Here is a 22,081-nt window from a genome sequence, read left to right on the forward strand (position 1 = left end):
GGGGAGAGCTAGTACTGGAATCCAGTGGGTAAAGGCCAGAGATGTTGCTAAACATCCTACAATGCACAGGACAGTACCCACAACAAAGGATTTTTCTCTAAAATGTCAAAGAATCTTTGTCCAAAATGTCAACTGTTCTAATAGAATTATTTTTTGAAGCTCTTATTCATGAATTTATTTTAATAAATTTCAAAGGGAAAAAATAGGAAAATATTTAATAAATCTTCAAACATTACACAGTAATACATAGGCAAAAACCTGTGGCAGAGACATGAGGGTGTTTTAATGCCCCTGCCCTATTAAATCTCAGAGCTACATGAGTTAGCGGCTAATAAAGGAAGTAGGTAGAAATGGTGAGGAGAAAGAGGATTGGGGAAGAGAAGATTGATGTGACTTTAAAGTCACTGTGTTTTTCAAAACAAAGATAAAAATAGGTTAGTCCAATCTCATCAGGAGTCATTATTCTGAGACATACAATTTGTCAAATAATAGCTATGTATTCATTACTTTTAAAATACACAATGTATGCAATAACTAAGTAAAATAAATATCATTTAATCAGTTTTATACTGAAATGTGAAATGTTTTAACCTTGAAACATTACATTATAAAAATAGACAATGATTTAAACTCTACTATAATGTAGGCTAACCTATTGCAAAACATAGCAAATTTTAAAATAAACCGCTTAAGTTATCTAGATGTTCAAATTAATGCTTTTCTGTTCACTGAGTAAATGACTTTGGAGATATTTCTCCACTTGACCTATTTAAAATCATTTTAACATTCCTCCTAATAATATGTTTATACTCACATTCACTTGAACTTGAATGGACCAGTCACCAAGTATTGGATGGGAAGATAACTGAAAAGTTTTGGAAATGACTCCATGATCACTTCTTTCTGACCACCACTGTTGAATCAAATTCGACTTGGGATCCTACAATGAAAACCATACATGTTAACTGTATTAAAGCTCCCTGTGTACATATGTAACCTATCTAATTATGAATAATCCTATCAGCACTCCCAGGCACATCCAAAACATGGCACAGAGATAGTTTTTGGAAAATGTCAGCTCTATACTACTAAAGAAGACAAATCAAAATTTCTTCTTTGCTCATATACTGAGAATACCTTGATTCTGCTCTATCTTTTCATTCCTGGCACCATATTTCTTTCTACATAAAACACTACAACGTACACATCACCAAACCTGTGTTGTTGTTATTGCTGTTGCTAAAAGAAAATTCCACCACAGAGATAATAGGTCCCATGTATGAAAGGCCCACCATGTGTCAGGCACTCTGCCTTGTCATTACAACTCATACATCATTCAGTCATCACAATTCTCCTTCGGGGTATGATTATCAAACAGTATAGTTGAGAAAACTGATACCAAGAGAGGTTAGGTAAGTACTCAATGATAAGCGATTGGCATGATCCAATATTACACCACCAATACATGACAGAATTCAGGATTCGAACCCATGTGTCTTTTAATTCAACAAAAGTGTATCACAGAGATGTTTAACCCAGGGTACGCATGAAAACACTTCAGCCTTCCTATACTCTCCCAGACAACAATCCCTTCATGCAGCATTCATCCAAGCCAAACCAGCAGTCATCCCAGATTCCTCTCACATTCCTAGCTGTCAACTCTATGTCTTTAATATCTAATTTCTCTCCTTGTCCTGTTTTCAAACTATTGCAAAAAATCTCCCTCCTCCATTCTTTCCCCTCCAATACCTCTTCCCCATTGCTAACAAAGTTATCCCTCTGAAACACAAATCTGAGACTGAGACAGAGTGGTTGAAATGGTAGACACAATTCCTGGTATATAACAAGTAGTGAATAAACATTGGCTATGATCATTATGCTGGATCACTAGGTAACGACAGCTTTTGTTTACTTATAAAATGAGGGCTACACTCCTTTGCACAGTTTACAAGGCTTGGGAATTTGACCCCATCTACATTCCTAGGTTCATCTTCCTCCAAACATACAGATTTGTTTGCGATTTACCCTAAAAGCCCATGCATCTAGACCTCTACAATTACTGCATGGAATGCCCTCCCTTCTTGTCCAACTGGTGAAATAAGCCCATGCCTTGCCTTCTGTACATGCCTCCAACAGGCAGAAATGACCACTTCCTGGAGAGGCCCTAGTGCATCTGGGGTTTACCTCCCTTTAATACATAGCACTGGTTATCTGAGGGGTTTCAGTGTTTTGTTTGCTCCCTACTGTGAACTCCTGAGAGCAAAGATCAAATATTTTCCCTTATTCTTATTCTCTATCCTTTGACTAGAGGTAGTGGGTTGGTCTGTTTATTAGAAGCCAGAAGAAATCTCTCTCCCTGAAAGGGGGGAGAACGTGAAAGTCAGGGGTAAGTACAATGCTAGGAATTGAGTAACCAGAAACTAATTGTTAAAACCAAAGACCAAAAGCAAGTCAGGCATAAGCAGGCTGCTCTCCTGGCCAACCCCTGGACAGTCACTGCAATCAGCAGCTGGCGTGACTGTGCTGCCCAGCGTGAAGCGCGGGAGGCCTCCGGAACTCAAGAGCTCAAAGACAAAGGAAGCAGTATAAGCAGCTAATAAATATATGCTGTCTAATAGTTAAAAGAATGCAAATGAAAACAATGGAATGCCATTTTTCTCTCAGACTGACAAAGATAAAAAGTAATAATAACGGTAATTCCCAGTGTTCCAAACTGAAGTCTTTGATGACTTTGCACCTAGAGGATCTGGAGAGTTGGGACTGAATTAGATAATCTCTCTGGTTTTCCAAGCCTGTCTTGGACCTAGGCCTAACTGTCTCCATCAGGAAGACACAGAGAACACAGAAACACCAGAAGTCTTTAGAGAGTACATCACTATTGAAACAGGGCATTCATGGTGGCATCACAGCAGAACTCAGCATTTGCATGCAGTGGGAACTGGGACACACACAGGATAGCCACATACAATGTGGACAGTGCCGCTGTCACAACCAGAACAGCTACATGCCAGAGATGCTGGGAAAGCAGCCCCTTGTGCCCTCTGCGTCACTTCTGGGTGGCTCTGGATCTCCACCAGCTGCCCCAGCACAGCACAGGGCCAGTTGCCTGCGTCAGACTGTCCTGAGCAGTGAGCTCGCTGTCTGGAGAAAGTGTCCAAGGAGTATTCCTACCACTCCCTGGCGTCCTAGATTATGCACACAGTGTCTGCCCAGCATGGAGAATTAGCAAAGTCACATCACTTAAAAATGTGGCGTCCTCACCTGGCCAGGGATGAGGTTCTGGGTTAAGGATGCTGCTCCAGGCCAGATGTCAGGGCAGTTATGGGATATACCCCCACGCCAACAACTGTTCCCACATAAGGTCATTCCCCTGTACCAGGAGCTACAACTTCCTCAAGAACGGAAGTTAAGGTAAAAGGCAGCCATGCCAGCTGCCATCACAGGGTTAGAGGCGCTTATTTCCATAGTGTTAAGCCAGACTGGCTGGAGGAGGCCAAAATCAGGACAAAGTTAGGCAAGTTTTTCCCACTGCTGAAAGGCCTCTGAAGCCCCTTTCCTGCCTGAGAAGTTACTAAGGCAGGAAAGATTAATAATACCCAATTATTAAAAAGAAATGCCCTGTATATGAACGCCCCTGAATATGCTGTGACGGTCAATACAGCTACTTCCTACAGTCATTCTTGGCTGGACAAGACATGTCCCAAAGGGTAGCCTCGTGGCCATCAGATGCACTTCTCCATGTTAGCCTGCAGGTGGTGCTGCGTTAGGGAATACGACTGACCAAGTCAGGAGCTCTCGTTAAACTAAGTTCCACTTTTTCTGGGAAGTTTTGATAAGAAACCAACTATTCCACACTGAAAGACGCAGAAAACATCACAGTCTGGTGAAGACTGACCTAAATGACTGTTTTCAGATGGAGGAGTACAGCAGTGTGGGCATTCTCATCCGTGCTATGACCTGGCTTCTGCATGTTACGAGGAAGGAGGCAGCTTGACCTGAGTTCATATCCCGGCCTCACTGCCTGGATGCAAAGAGTAGAGGATAGCAACCTGTCATGCAAAGTGTCATGCAGGGTCTCAGCTCCCGCTCCCCACAGAAGAATTCAGGATATGGTGAGGCCAAAAAGGAACACCCACGGAGCCATAGATAGGTGAGTCATACAACTATATTCTCGCTGGCAGCTGGGTTGGAGACACAGGAAGCAGGAGCCACACGATCTGCAACCTGCCGTCCACTTCTCTCTGCCAATCAACCTCACTTGCTAGCTGCAATCAGCCGTGCTAACTGCAATCCGCGCTTGCTAGCTCAGGCACCGTCTTCTTGCTAGACCCCATCTGCTGCTAGCGTAGCCACGGCAGTTATATTAGTGGCCAATGGCTCACTGGTTACAGCTGATGGCCAACTAGCCACAACTGATGGCCATTTACTACCCGAGTGAGCACCTTTCCACATGAGGGCAAGAGTCTGGAAACTGCACTCCTGGCTCCGTCCCCACGCCACCCCTCATTTACTGTTCCCAAACACTTTGCATTCCAGGTGGAATTTTAATCTAAACTTCCCTCCCCTGGCCAAGGGGGCCACATGTTGGCCAAGCCAGTAGGATCCCTCAGGACCTGAGGTAGCAAAACAAAGGTCTCTCTGAGCGCTTCTGGGAAAGCTGAATGTGACAGGCTAAGTCCAGAACTGGAGAGAAGAACACAAAGAATCTACAAATCAAAGCTTTCCAAAGCAGATACTAGAGCACAATAGAGAGGCAAAATTACTAAAATGCACAGAGCGGCTGTCCAGAATTAGCAGGGTTAGTTCTGGGTTAATACCTACAACAGGCAATTTATTCAGTGTTGACTTTTATTCACCTAAGGTAAATGGAGGCAAATTGGACGTAAACAGCCAGAGACAGGCAGGAGGTTACTTCTAAATTCTCCATTTTACCCATACTTTCTAGCATATAGTAAGTTCTCAGTGGATACGTGTGGATAAATGATGAAGTGGTATGAATGGAGTTCGTAAAGCCCCGCTCCGCATTACATGAATTCAGAAATGCTATTTACTATGTCAGCGTGCTTTATAGACATTCCAATACACAGCAAAGGCGGAAATTCACAGAGCCATAAACTCTGAAGCAATCCTAGTTCAATTCAATAAATATGCTTTGAGCACCATGCCAAACAATGTGGTATTTGCTACAAGCACATCTTGGCTGGAAGTCATATGTACACGTGTGTGTTTGCTTGATTTTTGTTTGTTTGTTTAATTTATAACAACAAAGAAACTAAGAAGAGTAAGACACTGAACTAAAAAGCCTGAATTTACCTTCCATTCAATGTTATTCATCTGAACATTGAGGGTAACCTATGTCCCAGGACTGAGGGCATTCCCATAACCAGGGACTTTCAGTTTTAAAATCAAGAGAGTCCCAGGCAAAATGGGATAAGTTGCTCACCCTATTTCCATGTAATGATCTAATGCCTAGTATTCTCCTCAGCTTAAATGTAGAAACCAGGGCCAGCAGGATCTCAATTGGCTGCAACTTGGTTCTCACAGGAAAGCACTCACTCTGCTAACCTTGCCGCCTCCAGGTCATCAGAGGATGATGCAGCAGAGGCCAAACAGCTCCCTGCCAAAGGAGGTTCCTATAATAATAACCCCTAATGTTTAGTGAGCATGCACTGCCTTGTTTCCCCGAAAATAAGACCTAGCCGGACAATCAGCTCTAATGTGTCTTTTGGAGCAAAAATTAATATAAGACCTGGTCTTATTTTACTATAAGACATGGTATAATATAATATAATGTAATATAATATAATATAACATAACATAACATAATATAATATAATATAATGTAATACCGGGTCTTATATTAATTTTTGCTCCAAAAGGCACTTTAGAGATGATTGTCCAGTTAGGTCTTATTTTCAGGAAAACGGGGTATGCACCAGACACAGTTCTAAATGCTTTACTTAAATTATCTCACTTAATCCTGACAAAAAAGTGTCTGAGATATTATTACACATTTTACAGATAGGTTAGTTAATTTCTTCAAGATAACACAGCCAGATCTAGTCTTAGAGAAGACAATGATCCTTTTAAGATGTTAAGTCAAATTACATCATGCCTCTCAGAATTCTCCAGTGAATTCTCATTTCACTCAGAATAAAATGAAAGTCACATAATGGCCAACAAGACCCTGTATGACCCCCTCCTCCAACCTACCGACCTGTATCTGACCTCATCTCCTAGTATCTGCCCCTCACTCCCTGGGCTCCAGCACACTGTTCAGCTTGTGGTTCTCCCAGGGCACCTGACAAGCTCCCACCTCACGGCCTCGGCATATGGTGTGCCTTCTTTTGTGCATATGGTATGACCTCATTCTTTTATTTCCTTTAGGCTCTCTCAATCTCTCTCTCTCTCTCTCTCTCTCTCTCTCTCTCTCTCTCTCTCTCTCTCTCTCTCTCTCTCTCTCTCACACGCACACACACACACACACACACACACACACATACTTATCCCTTTATGTGTGTGTATATATTGTCTGTCTCCCCACTAGCCACTGAAATATAAGCTTGATGTGAAGAGGGACCTAATATGTTCTGTTCACTGCCCTACTCCAGTATCTGGAACACAAAAGTTCAATAAATGTTTAACAAATGAATAAATCAATGAAGAAGCCAGGACTAGAACCCAACCAAGACGACTGTGGAGCCTGAGCTCTTAACTCAATACTCTTCCATCTTCTTTCCTATAGAGAGAATTCCTATGTTGGAAGGAAAGCTGATCCATGGTGAATTCTAAGATACCATGAGCAGAACTTACAAGAGAGCTTCAGTAAGATGGCTTGAACTCCTTGCTTCGTTTCTGTCTGGCACTTACCTTAATTAGAATATTTAAAGAGGTTTTGTAAGGCTTAAAATCCTCCAAGAGTGTGACAATGCGAAACTTCACTTCTTGCTTTGGCTTGTACAGGGATTTGTCTGTCTGAATGAAGACAGTCATTCTCTTGGTCTCAAATGATAATATTGTACTATTAGAAAATAAAATCTCATCCTGGGTACGTCCAGTTACATGTAGCTCATAAATCTCATTTGCGCTGTTCAGAGGGAGCTAGAAAAATAAGAGATCAGACATATCAAGGTCTCATTATTTTACCTCAAAAATGTTTTTAATTATAAGTAGAGTAGAAAATGTAACTACATAGTATTACCAAAAGTAATTGCAATGTTGAAAAATTTGCCCCTCTTAGACACCAAAGTTAAACAATTTGTTTTCCTTTTTGTAACATCCTGTATTTCGCTCTCTGATTAAATCACAAGGTTTCTGGAATGTGGGACACACATCCCACAGCTCTCTCTCAGCAGCAGTCACCTTGTCATTTCATATTCCCAGTGCAAATTCTTCCTCACTACTTAACAGTCATTGTGGGTCAGAATAATACCTAAGATCCTTCAACATTCTTGTCCACGCCCTACGCCACTTGTCTTTTTGCTATACTCTCTCAAGCGCTATTCTACAAGGCACGCTCTGACTGGACCTTGTGAATCACATGTCATGGTCCTGGGAAGGGTGATTGATTACTCGTTCGATTACAACAGAAATCCCACCTTCCAGCATTAACAGATCAGAAGCCATACTCAACAGTTTACATGTGCTGGGTCCTTTTACCTCACAACAATCCTTCAGGTGGGTGCTCTCACTAGCACCACGTTACAAACAAGGAAACTGGGGCGTGGCGGAGTTAACGAAGCTGTTCCATGTCACTAGCTGAGATTCCAACCTAAGATGAACTATAGTACTCTTAAGAGCCTTCATGTGGTAGCTTTAAAATAGATCCAAAAATTCTCTGACCCTCCTCCCTTGAAAAGGTAGAACCTAACTCCCCAGACTCAGTGACTGTCATGCTTCTCAAGAACAGAATGAGTCTGGGTTATAAAAAGGATGGTTTCTGCTTGGTTCTCTCTTTCGTTGATTCCTTGCTGTAGAGCAGGGGTGTCCAAACTTTTTTCAACATTTTTTACCAAGGGCCATATGCGGTAAAATACACAAACAGCCAGGCTACTCATTCGAGGTGAAGTACATATTGCCTCACCTGGTTTATTTAAGTAAACTATACATATTTTTGGAATTTGCTGCGGGCCAATTAACAATGGATTGCAAACCTCAGTTGGCTCACGGGCCGCAGTTTTCACACCCCTGCTCTAGAGGGAGCCAGCTGCCATGTGCTGAGACACTCAAGAAGGCTGTGGAGAAGCCCACATGGGGAGTAACTGAGTTCCCGCCAACACCCACCACCAAGTTGCCAGCTGTGAGAATGAACTACCTCACAGGGGCTCCCAGCCCTAGTGAAGCCGGCAGATGACTGCAACTCTGGTTCACATTGTGATTGCATCCTCGTGAGACCCCAAGTCAGAACTGCCCAACTATGTGGTCCCCAAATTCCTGAACCACAGAAATGGTGAGAATAGAGTTAATTGTTGTATTACATCAAAGTTTGGGGATAATAGGTTATACAATAGATAATTAGCACACCTGGCTTTTAGTCCATTTTCAGGTGAATAAACCAGAGACTCTGAAACTACATTCTGACTCCCTTTTGCAAATAAGTTTTGTCCACAGAAAGTTCAGAGATTTTTCAATAATAGCAGCCACCATAAAGTTTACATTATGGAAAAGAATATGAAGGAAATGTGACAAACCACCCGTAAAATGGTCAGCAGGAAATATTTGGGGAGAGAAGTACTGATGTCTGCAATTTACTTGGAAATGCATTTTAAAGATAAGATGAATAAATGGATGGAGAGATGAGTAGATGGACAGATATGTGATAGAGCAAGTGTGGTAAAATGTGAATGGAAGGTTCTAAGTGGCAGATGTAAGTATGTTCACTATGAAATCCTTTCACATTTTTTGTACATTCAAAAATGTCACAATAATATATTAGGAAAAATAATCCATAATGTCACTTCAAATGACCTCTAGGGTCAATTTTTGCTTTTCGTCAATAAATAAATATTTATTGAGCAGATACTAGCTCCAGGGTGCTCTAAGTGCTTGGAATAGAACATGATGAAGCAAAGATACATACCCTAGTGGGGCTGCGTGTCTAGCCTGAAACTTGCACTCATTCTTATATTCTATGTTCTCAAATCATACTTCAGTCTTCAGATACTTTTAAACAGATTCCTTAACACTATAAGAAGGAAACTACAATATATATGCCAGGGACCAGCATATCATCTGCCTATACATGGCAAAATTTATAAATATTTCATGTTTACAAATATGATATTTGATGGGATTGCTCTTTATGACTTGGATATAATTTGATCATTTTTAGTGGCACAGAGGCTCCAGAACAGATAGTAAGTAGATTGAAGACATGTCAAATTAATGACGCAGAGGCCTAAAACTAAAGAGGCTTATTAACCATGAGGAGAGTTGGAAAATTAGAATTAACATAAAATATATCCAAAAACATGTACTCTGTCCCCTATTGCATTCTCCTTCAGGGAGCTGACACTGTCTCAAGAGGGGGTGGTACTAACTATCTTTTTGCTCCTTTCAGATCCCCTAACTAATTTGCTTTATCAAATCTCTCCTGTTAGAAATCTCCCCTTCTCATATGTAAAATTTAGGTAATTTAGGATCCTCAAAGCCTAGCTCTAATCCCAGTGCTGGAAAGTCCGAGATGACAATATGAATTTGGGGATCAGTAGACCTGGGGTTCTCTATGAACCATGGGGCATCACCACATGGCTTGGGGTGGCACCATGGATTCTGGGTGGCACTACGGATTCTGAGCTGTTAGTACAGACCTTAGCTCTCCACTGTTAAAAACAGAGGGACATAATGAGAAGAAGACTGAAGAAAACATGGTGGATTTTGAGCAATCTTTATGAAAATTTCTCTCTGTACCAGACCTGGAATGAGTTGAAACCTGCCACCCACAGTGGAAAGGATACCAGAATGTAATAAAGGCTCCCAAATCTCTGCTGATCAAATGCCTTCTGCTTTCTTGGGGCCACAATTACTGAAAAGCTTTCCCAGAATTGGTAAAAAGAAAAGGGGTTGAATGTTTCTTCATAAGAGATTTCCTTATCTCTTATACTAGAACCACTTATTTACCCACAGAGATTTTTGGACTCCTACATGTTAAGCTGAGGGCACAGGGCTAGAGAGAGATGTAGGTCCCACAGTTGGACATGACACTGTCTGGCAGCAGGATGAAAGTCTGGGAGTTTACAATATCGAGGGGCTTTGATCTACCAAATATCACTCAGCATCTGAGTTGGGCATGGTTGATTCTGTTACGCTAGGTCTGTTTTGTGTATACATAAATGCAAACTCTATTAAGTAAATAATAGCTCTCTGCCCAAGATACATAAGGAAGGCATGGTCAAAAAGGTCCCTGACCATGGACCAGTAAATGGAGTTTGTATTCTAATCTGAGCTGTCTAAAGCCATTTTGCCTTCTCTGAAAGATCAATTGTCTTAAGGAAACTGAGACAACGTATTTATCCTATTTTACTTCATTAATAACGCCAGTTACTAGAGTAATAGAGATTTCAAATAATCTTCAAAATAGAATTGATAAATTTAAAATGATTATTTCTATTTAAAATCTATTAGTAATTGTACTAAAAATGTTAAAAACATTTCTAACTCTAAAAATCACTCCTACATTTTAGGTTGGATTTATTTACAAAGAGAATAAAACAAAATTTTCTAGCCTATTTTATACAAAAAATAATCTTTATATTAAGCATTAATTATGCTTTTATTTACTTCTTATTAAAGGCTCACTGTAGATGTATCAAAAATAGAACAATGAGTAATCAGATGTTAAAAACACATTTGTTTTAATGCAGTCAAAATATTCATACTTTAGAGCAAAAATTCATGAAGGCCTTTAAAAACAATTTCAAATATTACATTTAAGAACATCAAAATGCAAGTTCACTTTGACAGTTGGGTCTGTGTTAGTTGAAAACTCATAAAAATGCAGAACCTTCTATTTTTGCCAAGCGTTATCAAATTTTCCCAGACACTTTATGACTAAGTCTTTAAAGTTGTTTTACTAAAAAGGGATATGGTCCTAAACATAATCTCTAAGTAAAACTTTCAATAAATAATTGTTATAGCTACATGCAACAGAAATAGCATAATTTGAAAGACACATCTAGGATGTTGGAGTTGGTGTTTCATATAGTTAAGACTTAAAAGAATAATAGTAGCCCAATTCCCAGCTAATGGTAGTTCGGGTGAGTAGAGTTTATACTAGCGTTATTGGAATTAGCCCAAGTGCCCTTATCCCATCGATGTACCTTCTCCTTTCAGCCTTTCTGTATTCTGGCCTGTGTAACTGCAGACTTCTTTGAAGAAACCAGACAGTTATTGGGCTTTAAGCTGTGGATCTTGAACTTAAATCCCACTCCTTTCTGCTAGAGGGCAATTATATTACACAAAATTTATTTTAATCTTCTCACTGGAGTGCTCTTTCAACGGTATTATGTACAAAGGCACTGGTCGTGAGCATCCGATGCTTTATGTTATATGAATGCAAACTCATGTTTTATTGTCACTAAGAATGATCCCTCCACCCCACTTCTGCCTACTCTGTCCTTCCTCCTTTTTCTATTTAACAGTAAAAAAAAAAAAAAAAAGCAGTATATTTCTTTGCGAGGAAAACACAAACATAATAGCTATGAAATGTAAGTCATTTTATAAGGTACTGTTTGGGAGCACCATTTTCTCCAGAAGACCCCTCAAAATGAATGTAGTTTCTGAACATGCTGACAAGTAACCTTCAAGAAGTAATGGGGGAACCCAGCTCATCAAGCAATGCTGATTCTACATAAGTACGTATAGAATGTGTCAGGATCAAAGTTATTACTCATCTATTCTCAGAAGAGTGTATCAAACTGCACCTCTTATTGGATGCCGTGGTCTACTCTTTGTACCTCAAACATATAAAGCTCCAAAACAAAACATAATGATAAATGCACAAACTTCCGAAATCAAAGCTATGGGAAGTAGGATTAATTCACAACCAGCGTTTAGTAATCATGTTTTATGACTCTCTCAACAAAATAATAACCCCCACCTCCTTCCATATCAAATTTTACAGCCCTTTTACATCTCATTTCACCTCCAGGGTAACCCATATGAAATAAGGCCAGGTACAAAATTTCAGGGGGTGCCAAAAAACTCAGAAGTCAAGATAAATAATATTTTCATAATATTTTAAATATTTTTAAATATAAAAAGTAATAAAAAAATTAAATGATTAAAAATATCAAAATTTTAAACAAAGACAGGATCAGTATCACTGATGTTTTCTTTTGCCTCAGGTTCCAATACGGCTCAGCAAGGCTTTGCCTTTTTCCAGGACAAGGAAACTGAGGGACGGAGTGTTAATTACACACTCAAGACTCCAGGCACTCAAGACTCTGTTTCATTAAAGCAGAAACAGACCAAACCAGCCCAGGTTCCTGTGCTATTAGTCCAGGCCAGTTTCCCTCAGTGAAGTTCTGTTTTACAAAAGGAAAATCTCCACTGAGTTTAAAGGGCTTAATAACCAATTGCCCTGAAGGGATATTATTCTTAAATAATCTGAAGATGGAACTGAACTCACAAGCTAAACTCACAAGGAATATTTAAGTTGATATAAAAGCCAATAAAATATTAATTTATTTAGTTCACTGATGCAATGTATATTTCTGAAATACCAAATTTTTTTTAAATGGATACTTACTGATGGAAGAGTAAGTGTCTTGAAAGAGCCTAAAAGGAAAATGAGGGGAAAAAAGTCATAATTTGAAACTGATGATACAATATAGAACTTACAAGACTCCCCTAAGATTCTTAGAGGGAATCTTAAACTTATGGAATCACAACCTTATTTGGTCAAACCAAAACAATTTATTAACACCCAGAATACCTGAGAAGTTATTACATATCCTTATACCAAAGAATTAAGGCAAACTGGGCCAGACTTAAAAGGCTATCAGTGAGTAAACCTCCCAAAAAAATTAGTAAGTTCTGCTTCTCTTTTCCAGTATCATTTTTGTTGTCATTTTTGCTGGTGCTCTTGTTGCTGTTTTAAAGTTATACACATTTTAGCGATACTTCAGATAATGTACAGAAGGAATCTGAGGTTTATTTCATATGTTTCATACCCTCATGATAAAGGAAGAAAAGGAAGGCATTAGTCATGTCAGTAGTGAGCTAGGACTCATTAGTAGCAGAATGATACAGCCTTTTTTTCATGTAAAGTTTCTAAACATAGGACTGCTAATTTAACTCGTGCCAGTTTCTCATCAGAACCACTTATTTCAAGGGAAAAAATGTCTCATGTTAAAAATAAAAGACTGCTTATCCAAAGTTCCCATTTAAATGACACAAATGAGATGGTGACAGGTCCTCAGTTCCTTCATTCATTTAAGAAATATTTACTAAGGGTACCACATGGTACATCCCCTGCTGGAGGCCACACATATCTATCCCAGGGGAACAGACAGGCACGCAGCCCAGTACAGAGTAAGGGTTAAGCAAGTGGCCGCCAGAATCAGACCACATTGGTTCTATCCTGAATCAGCCATAACTACCCCTGTCCTTGACCAAGTTATCTGATTCTCCAGGTTCAATTGTTTCATCCATAAAATGAGGATGCTAATAATCATACTAATCCCGTAAGGCAGTTGTAAGGAATAAGTATGTCAGTCGATGCCTGTGATGTGTATAGAACAGTGTCTGACACATAGGAAACATTTGATAAACGTGAAGCCATTATAGTGCCAGAAGGCTTGAAGAGTTATCCACTGAGGATGTCAGCATGCCTCTACAGCAATGCTCTTCGAGTTTTTGTGATGGAGCATAAATAAAATATTTAGTACACATTACCAGTGTCAACTTAAATTTACAAAGTCATACACATGAATTTTTGTAAACAAAATATTAAATATTAGAAAACCCCAATTTCTTAATTTTACTCAACAAAATTTTATAGAAGTAAAAGTTAGTGTGTTTCCTACCTATACCCTTATAAGTGGGCTTTATGCACTCTCAAATGGGTGCACACTTGCTATGAAGACCACTGCCCAAATAGGCCTCAATTAAATACCAATATGTTTTCAGAAGCAGCTAAACAATTCATCAAAATCACTTATCCTACCTAGCACAGATCACTTTATCCAATAACTGTCACCACAAGAAGCAAAGAGCAAGATTCTGAAGCAACAGGACATTGGACCAAAAGAGTTTTTGAAAAAGTGAAGAAGGAGGAACAATTAAACAAGGGCTGCAAGGTAAGGCAGGGAGCACACAGGAGGATTCAAGGGAAAGTGCCTAGAGAAAATGATGCCAGAGTCTAGGGTTGTAGGATAAGGAGAAATTAGCCCGGTGAGAAAGGAGAGGAAGAGTTTCCAGGCAGAGCAGCAGTAAATGCAAAGGAGTGGAAGTCAACGTGAGTCTCCCAAGGCAGAGAGCTGGATGGACCAGGCCAGAGGCAGGGAGAGGATAGCGGAGATGAGGACCAGGTCAGGAGAGGTGTTTTAGATATGTGAGCCCTCTCCAGGATTGCCCCAGGTTACACTGTTATCCTACTATCCTGATTTAGCATTTGTACTGGATCTTGATTTGTTTAGCAAAATATTAATATAAGACAGGTTTCATTTGCATAAGATTTAACTTTGAAATTTTGTAATTGTGCTTTGGAAATATTTCATCTTGTGCGAAGAAACTTCTACCCATTCTTATTTTTAATAGGATAGACACATTCTATGCTGAATAGAAGTGAAATTGAGAAACTCTATGATATTGCAGCAACTACACTTGGTGAAACATTCAAAAGAATCACAGAGACAATTTACTTGACAAGCATTGTCTTATAAAAATATTTGATGGGGCTGGCCTGGTGGCTCAGGCAGTTAGAGCTCCATGCTCCTAACTCCGAAGGCTGCCGGTTTGATTCCCACATGGACCAGGGGGCTCTCAACCACAAGGTTGCCAGTTCAATTCCTCGAGTCCCTCAAGGGATGGTGGGCTGCGCCCTCTGCAACTAAGATTGAACACGGCACCTTGAGCTGAGCTGCAGCGGAGCTGCCTCCCAGATGGCTCAGTAGGTTGGAACGCGGGCTCTCAACCACAAGGTTGCCGGTTCAATTCCTCAACACCCGTGAGGGATGATGGGCAGAGCCCCCTGTAACTAAAATTACGGCACCTTGAGCTGAGCTGCCGCTGAGCTCCCGGATGGCTCAGTTGGTTGGAGCGGGTCCTCTCAACCACAAGGTTGCCGGTTCGACTCCACCAAGGGATGGTGGGCTGCGCCCCCTGCAACTAGCAACGGCAACTGGACCTGGAGCTGAGCTGCACCCTCCACAACTAAGACTGAAAGGACAACAACTTGAAGCTGAACGGCACCCTCCACAACTAAGATTAAAAGGACAACTTGACTTGGAAAAAAAAAGTCCTGGAAGTACACACTGTTCCCCCAATAAAGTCCTGTTCCCCTTCCCCACCTAAAAAAAAAAAAAAAAAATTTGACAAAAAGAGGCATGGTACTCTGCAGGCAAAAAGAGAGACCCTGTGAAATATTTGGGCTGAAACGTTTAAAATTTCATTCTGAAAAAAGAATTGGAATTGAGACTATTTTCCATGTAGCAGAATTTTCTCTGATCTTACCAGATACCTGAACAATGTGGAGAAAGTGGTTCCTCAATTTAAATTATAATATTATGGTTACTATGTACCAACAATAAACAAGTGGAATTTGAATTTTAAAACAATACCATTTACCTTAGCGCCAACCCAAAAATGAAATACTTAGGTATAAGTGTAACTAAATATGTACAAAATCTATATAAGAAAAACTACAATACTCTGATAAACAAGTCAAAGGACTAAATAAATGAAGAACATATTCCATGTTCACAGATAGGAAGACTCAATATTGTCAAGTTCTCAGTTCTTCCAAACTTGATTTATAGATTCAATGAAATCCTAATTAAAATCCCAGAAAGTTATTTTGTGGATATTGACAAACTGATCCTAAAGTTGATATAGAGAGACAAAAGACCCAGAATAGCCAACTCAGTAGTGAAGGTAAAAAATAAAATTGGAAGAATGACGCTACCTGATGCAAAGACTTACTATAAAGCTCCAACAATCGAGAGTGTGGTATTGGAAAAAAACAGACAAATCGATCAGTGGAGGATAACAGAGAGCCTAGAAACAGATCGTCATAAATACAGTCAACTGATCTTTCATAAAGGTGATACAATGGAGCAAAGATAATCTCTTCAATAAATGGTCCTGGAACAACTGAATATCCACATGCAAAAAAAGGAACCTTACATCATTCACAAAAATTAACTCAAAATGGGTCATAGACATAAATGTAAACTGCAGTACTATAGAATTCCTAGAAGATAACATAGGGAGAAAACCTACATGACCTTGAATATGGTGATGCCTTTTTATATACAACACAAAAGACATGACCCATGAAGAAATAATTGATAAGCTAGACTTCATTACAGTTAAAAACTGGTCTGCAAAAGAAAATGTCAAGAGAATAAGAAGAAAATCTACAGACTGAGAGGAAATATTTGCAAAAGACACATCTGATAAAAGATTGTTATCCAAAATATACAAAGAACAGTTAAAACTCAACAATTAAAAAAAACAACTTGATTAAAAAATAAGCTAAAGATATTAACGACACCTCACCACAGGAGATATAGAAATGGCAAATAAGAATTATAAGAGATGCTCCACCTCTCAGGGAAACGCAAATTAAAACAACAATGAGATACCACTACCTACCTATTAGAATGGCCCGAATTCAAAACACTGATGATGCCAAATGCTGATCAGGATATAAAGCAATAGGAACTCTCAGACATTGCTGATGGAATGCAAAATGGTACAGCCACTTTGGAAGACAGTTTGGAAGTTTCTTACACAAATAAACATACTCTTACCATAAGATCCAGCACTCACATGCCTTGTATTTACTCAAAAAAGTTGGAAACTTATGTGCACACAAAAGTCTGCACATAGATGTTTATAGAAGCTTTACTGATAACTGCCAAAACTGGGAAGCAACCAAGATGCCCTTCAGTAGGTAAACTGTGCTACATCCAGACAATGGAATTTATTCAACATTAAAAAGAAATGAGCTATAAAGTCATTAAAAGATCTGAAGGAAACTTAAATGCATATTCCTAAGTGAAAGAAGCCAATCTGAAAAGTACATATACTGTACAATTCTAACTACATGACATTGTGGAAAAAACAAAACTATGGAGAAAGTAAAAGAATCACTGGTTGCCAGAGGGTGGCAGGAAGAGATGAACAGGCAGAGCACAGAGGATTTTTAGGGCAGTGAAAATACTCTGTATGATATTACAATAATGGGTAGATACATCATTATACATTCATCCCAACCTATAGAATGTGCACCACCAAGAGTGAACCCAAAGGACTTTGGGTAATTACAATGTACCTACATTGGTAGGTTCATCCTTGCTAAAAAAAAAAAAAAAAGACACAAAAAATCTGAAAACATTTATCCATAAAGACACGTGTGCTCCAATGTTCATTGCGGCTTTGTTTACGGTGGCCAAGACATGGAAACAACCAAAATGTCCTTTTATAGATGAATGGATATAAATGTGTGGTATATATACACAATGGAATACTATTCGGCCATAAGAAAAGATGATATAGGAACATTTGTGACAACATGGATGGATCTTGAGAGTATAATGCTAAGTGAAAAAAGTCAGACAGAAAAAGCAGAGAACCATATGATTTCACTGATATGTGGTATATAAACCAAAAACAACAAAAGAACAAGACAAACAAATGAGAAACAAAAACTCATAGACACAGACAATAGTTTAGTGGTTACCAGACGGTAAAGGGGGTGGGGAGTGGGAGATGAGGGTAAGAGGGATCAAATATATGGTGATGGAAGGAGAACTGACTCTGGGTGGTGAACACACAGTGGGATTTATAAATGATGTAAAACAGAATTGTACACCTGAAACCTATGTAAGTTTACTAACAATTGTCACCCCAATAAGTTTAAAAAAAAAAAAAAAAAGAAAAAGAAAAAAAAGTACCATTCTGGTGAGTGAGGTTGATAATGGGGGAATTTATACATATGTGGGGGCAGGGGTAATATGGAAAATCAGCAAAAAAAATAAAAGTCATATATATTAATATGACTATATATCTACATATATATATATAATGGTCAGACAACTTGAGCATTCAAATAAATAATGGATTACAAACTACTGAAAAAAACAACAGTCTATGAGTTCATATTGCTATGTAATTAAATAGATGACTAAATGAGGGAAAAGAAAAATTTCGTCTTAACCATATAATTCCAACTAATAAATATAAATGGAATTAGAAAATTTCACAACTATCATGGTAAAAAATGATTCTGCCGAAAATCATCAATCTTATGTATACAAGCTGAGTGAGTGAAACTCGTGAGAAATAATAAACCACTAAAAAATAATTAAGTCACAAAGTTTTGGGTTTGGTTCATTCACAGCAATAGATAACTGGAACACTTTTGAAATTAAAAAAAAATTAACTAGCAAACCTGTAAGCTGCACAGTTTGATACGGTAGTCTCTAGACAGAAGTAGCTCTTGAACAACTGAAATATGCTACAAGTGTAAAATACGCCCAATATTTCTAAGACTTAAAACAAAAAAAGAATGTAAACTATCTCATTAATAGTTTTTATAGTGGTTACATGTTGAACTGATAATATTTATGAATTATTGGGTTAAATAAAATATATTATTAAAATTAATTTCATCTGTGTCTTTTTGCCTCTCTAATGTGGTTATTAGAAAATGTTACAACACACAGGTTGTACCATTATACTTCTATTGACAGGGCTGATCTAAAGGAAGATGCTTAGAAGAAATAAAATGACTAACAGGTCTGCCTGCATATATATTTTTTTTAATTTGTGAATATAATAATAATAGATACTATTTAGGATGTTCTACAATAATTACATATATTAACTGGTTTAATACTCACCAGAATCCTATTAAGTATTATTATCTTTATTTTACAAATGAGAACACCGAGTCACAGACATGACTTGCCCAGGGTCACACAGACAAGAAGTAATGGAGCCAAAATTCTAACCCAGGCAGCCTGGCTCTTGGGTCCGATCTCTAAACCACTACTCTGCACTACCTGTCAGTACAAGAACGGAGTTGTACTTTTGTTCTTTTATTCACCTACTTTGATTATTGTAAAAGTTCCACAGCCTGGAGACCTTTGGTGTATGTTGATATCACCATTCCCTCAGTCACAGAGGTTCAAAATCTCAATCATCTCAGACTCCTTCCTCTCCTCAACTCTATACCAGTCATCACCAGAACCTATGGATTCTTCTTCCATAATGTTTCTCCCAACCCTTAGAGTTATACTATAAGTACTGCAGTAGTGGAGATGATTTTAAAATCATTCATGTTATGTAACAACTTCTGAAAAGGATACAAAAACTAGGAATTTTCCCAACTTTTATATCAGTTCTTCACACTACATAGTTCTGATATTTGAAGTTAATTTCAAGATCTGAAAAAGCTCTCTTCAAAAGAAAGTAAAACAATAACTACATGTATTCCAACTCTGAGATGATTCAAGAGCAAGAGGTTTTGTAGGGAGTGCTCTTGGAATCAGCACCTGGAAAAGAGAAGGGAAGGAGACTGGGAGAGGAAGAGGAAGGGGAAGGGGAAAAGGAAAAGGGAGGGGGAGAAGGATGCAATGCAGACTCAAGAGTTGTCCACAAGGGACACTCAGAAGCAGTGATGACCCTCAAGAGTTGTCTAGAGTTGGCTGAACCTCCACCCAAGGAGGGGTGGACCCCAACCCAAGAAAGGGTGCTCCTCAGGCACGGCACTCTCTTTAGCGGATGCAATCGGGCTGGCTCTGAGGGCAATCTGTGGCCACACTCCCAGAGCCTGAGGGAATGAGTCCTTCATCTGAGAAGGACTGTACCTGGGCAGTACAGTGGGGTATCCACCTCTATATCCCACATTGGAAGAAAACCAAAAAATAAAACTGCAGTGAGTTAAGCCCCAACAAACCACCAGCCTCGATTATTGAGTTACCTATTTTTCATTACTTTAGAATAAACCATGCAGATTGACAACTTTGTCAGCCTAATGACTGGAGGAAACAATATGCTTCCTTTCTATCATGGCCTGACACGCGGTCTACCTCCCATTGCTGGCAAATTTACAAAGACTAAGTGGGGGGAGGAAGGAAGGCATAATTTATGTTTAACTAAGTGACAACACGAAAGGAGAAAGTAAAAAACAGCTGTGAGTTTACAATCCAAATAAATCTAGTAGGTTGATTAACCAGAAGGCAAGCATTTTAGCAATTCAAAATCAGCTACCCAGATTTGAAGTGCAGGAGATCCTGTTTCATAGAATTTTTTTTTAATGTAGCTCTTAATAGAGTCAAACCTTTGAGGGATTTTCTCATTAGAGAGAAATTGGAAGAGGAAGTTGACTACATGCCTGGGTCCCACTGCTCTGACACGTGACCATGTCCATTCATAGACCCAGGGAAGACACAGAGCCAGAAACAAAAGCTGCACCCAAAAGCTAGAGCGTAGAGGTAGGGATGCCGCACACCCCTAATTCTTCTGGATTCAGGGAGTGAATTTCAGGCCCACTCATTGGTCTCATGCGTCCTTATTAAAAGGTCAACTTTAAGGACTGGATATTTTTTTTTTACTTCCCTTTAAATTTACAAATACAGCTTAGAATTTCCTAGGCACTTATTAAGTTTTATTTAAAAGTCTTAACATTCTAGCAATATTTTACACCACCAAAACCTAAAATTGGGGGTGGGGTGATGGGAGTGTAAATGAGGAATAGTAATCTCTTTCTCCACTGTTGCTAGGTTGAAGACAAAATAGATAGTATTTACAAGTTGTAAACATTTTTTCTCCCTTTTGGCAAGGCTCCACTCAGACACAGGAAATAGTCACCACCTCATGAACTGCATGGCACTCTTTTAAATCACTGAGTAAAGATACACTCCATTATGTAAAGTCCTTCCTAACCTATTGTAGATGACTCGGTTACACTCAGATCATTTTTGTGTATAACCAGAGAAAGTCCATCAATCTTAAAATTATCTGGTGCTTTCTCCTTCCCAATGCTGCTAAGCCACTCAAAAGGAACCTTGTTTTAAGGCTTCACGCTTGGCAACGGCCTGAGAGCTGGCCTTCTGATTTACAAATAGAGTCAAAGCTATTTTTAAATTGTATAATAAGCATACACAAAAACTAACCTTTCCTTAACTTTTTAAACACACTCTATAACACCATATGCTGCCTCTACTGACATCTGTGCTTACCAAATAGCTCTGTAGAGAATCATTGAAAGGAAAGAGCAGTATGTAATTGGAAATCCACTAGGTCCAGAAATATTCTCTACAGGAAGAAAAAAACAGATTTTCCCCAATATATATGTCTGACTTAGTATTTACTGCTTAATTATTTCTGGCAGCATTCTGCTATTCAGTAATATACCATACAGTAATAAACTTAGGTATATCACTTTTTATCTGAAAATTTTGACCTCTTTACCAAGTTACTAAATATTCTCTCATTATTCAGCAATTTCTTCAATTGTGGATGGACGAAGTAAAAAATTAGGATTTTCCACCAAAATCCATGGAAGACAAAACCTGAAAATATAATGTTTCTGCTCCACAGTTGAATGTCACTTTAAAGCTAAGTAACTCTTCAGTGAATTCAATCTATACAGGAAACACAAGCATTTCAAGCAAAACAAAACAAAACAAAAAAATCTCCTTTAGTCCCTTACATACTCCTTTCATTTTTTTTCTCTCTTGCCTCTCCTTGCTTACACACATCTCAAGAGAGTTTCATAAATAACGTTTTGTTCCATTTAGACTGCTGAGTGTAAATTAGGTCAAACGAAAACCCACTAAATGCAAAATAAATAAAATGGTACAGTATAAACTAGATGTTAGGTTCAATACAAATGCAAAACCAAGAG

General features: G+C 38.8%; 1 protein-coding gene across 1 annotated transcript in view; it reads right to left on the reverse strand.

Annotated features, from left to right (window-relative positions):
* CD109 (CD109 molecule) overlaps nucleotides 1-22,081 on the reverse strand; it is a 114,213-nt gene that overhangs the window by 80,316 nt on the left and 11,816 nt on the right. The window contains exons 3-5 of the mRNA XM_081044993.1: nucleotides 12,749-12,777; nucleotides 6,871-7,101; nucleotides 815-940 (exon numbers count right to left, since the gene is read on the reverse strand). Of these exons, the coding sequence (XP_080901119.1) occupies nucleotides 815-940; nucleotides 6,871-7,101; nucleotides 12,749-12,777 (386 nt within the window). The remainder of the gene's footprint in view (nucleotides 1-814; nucleotides 941-6,870; nucleotides 7,102-12,748; nucleotides 12,778-22,081) is intronic.

The sequence above is a fragment of the Rhinolophus hipposideros genome (genome assembly GCF_964194185.1).
Source record: "Rhinolophus hipposideros genome assembly, chromosome: 3".
Classification (NCBI taxonomy): Eukaryota; Metazoa; Chordata; class Mammalia; order Chiroptera; family Rhinolophidae; genus Rhinolophus; species Rhinolophus hipposideros.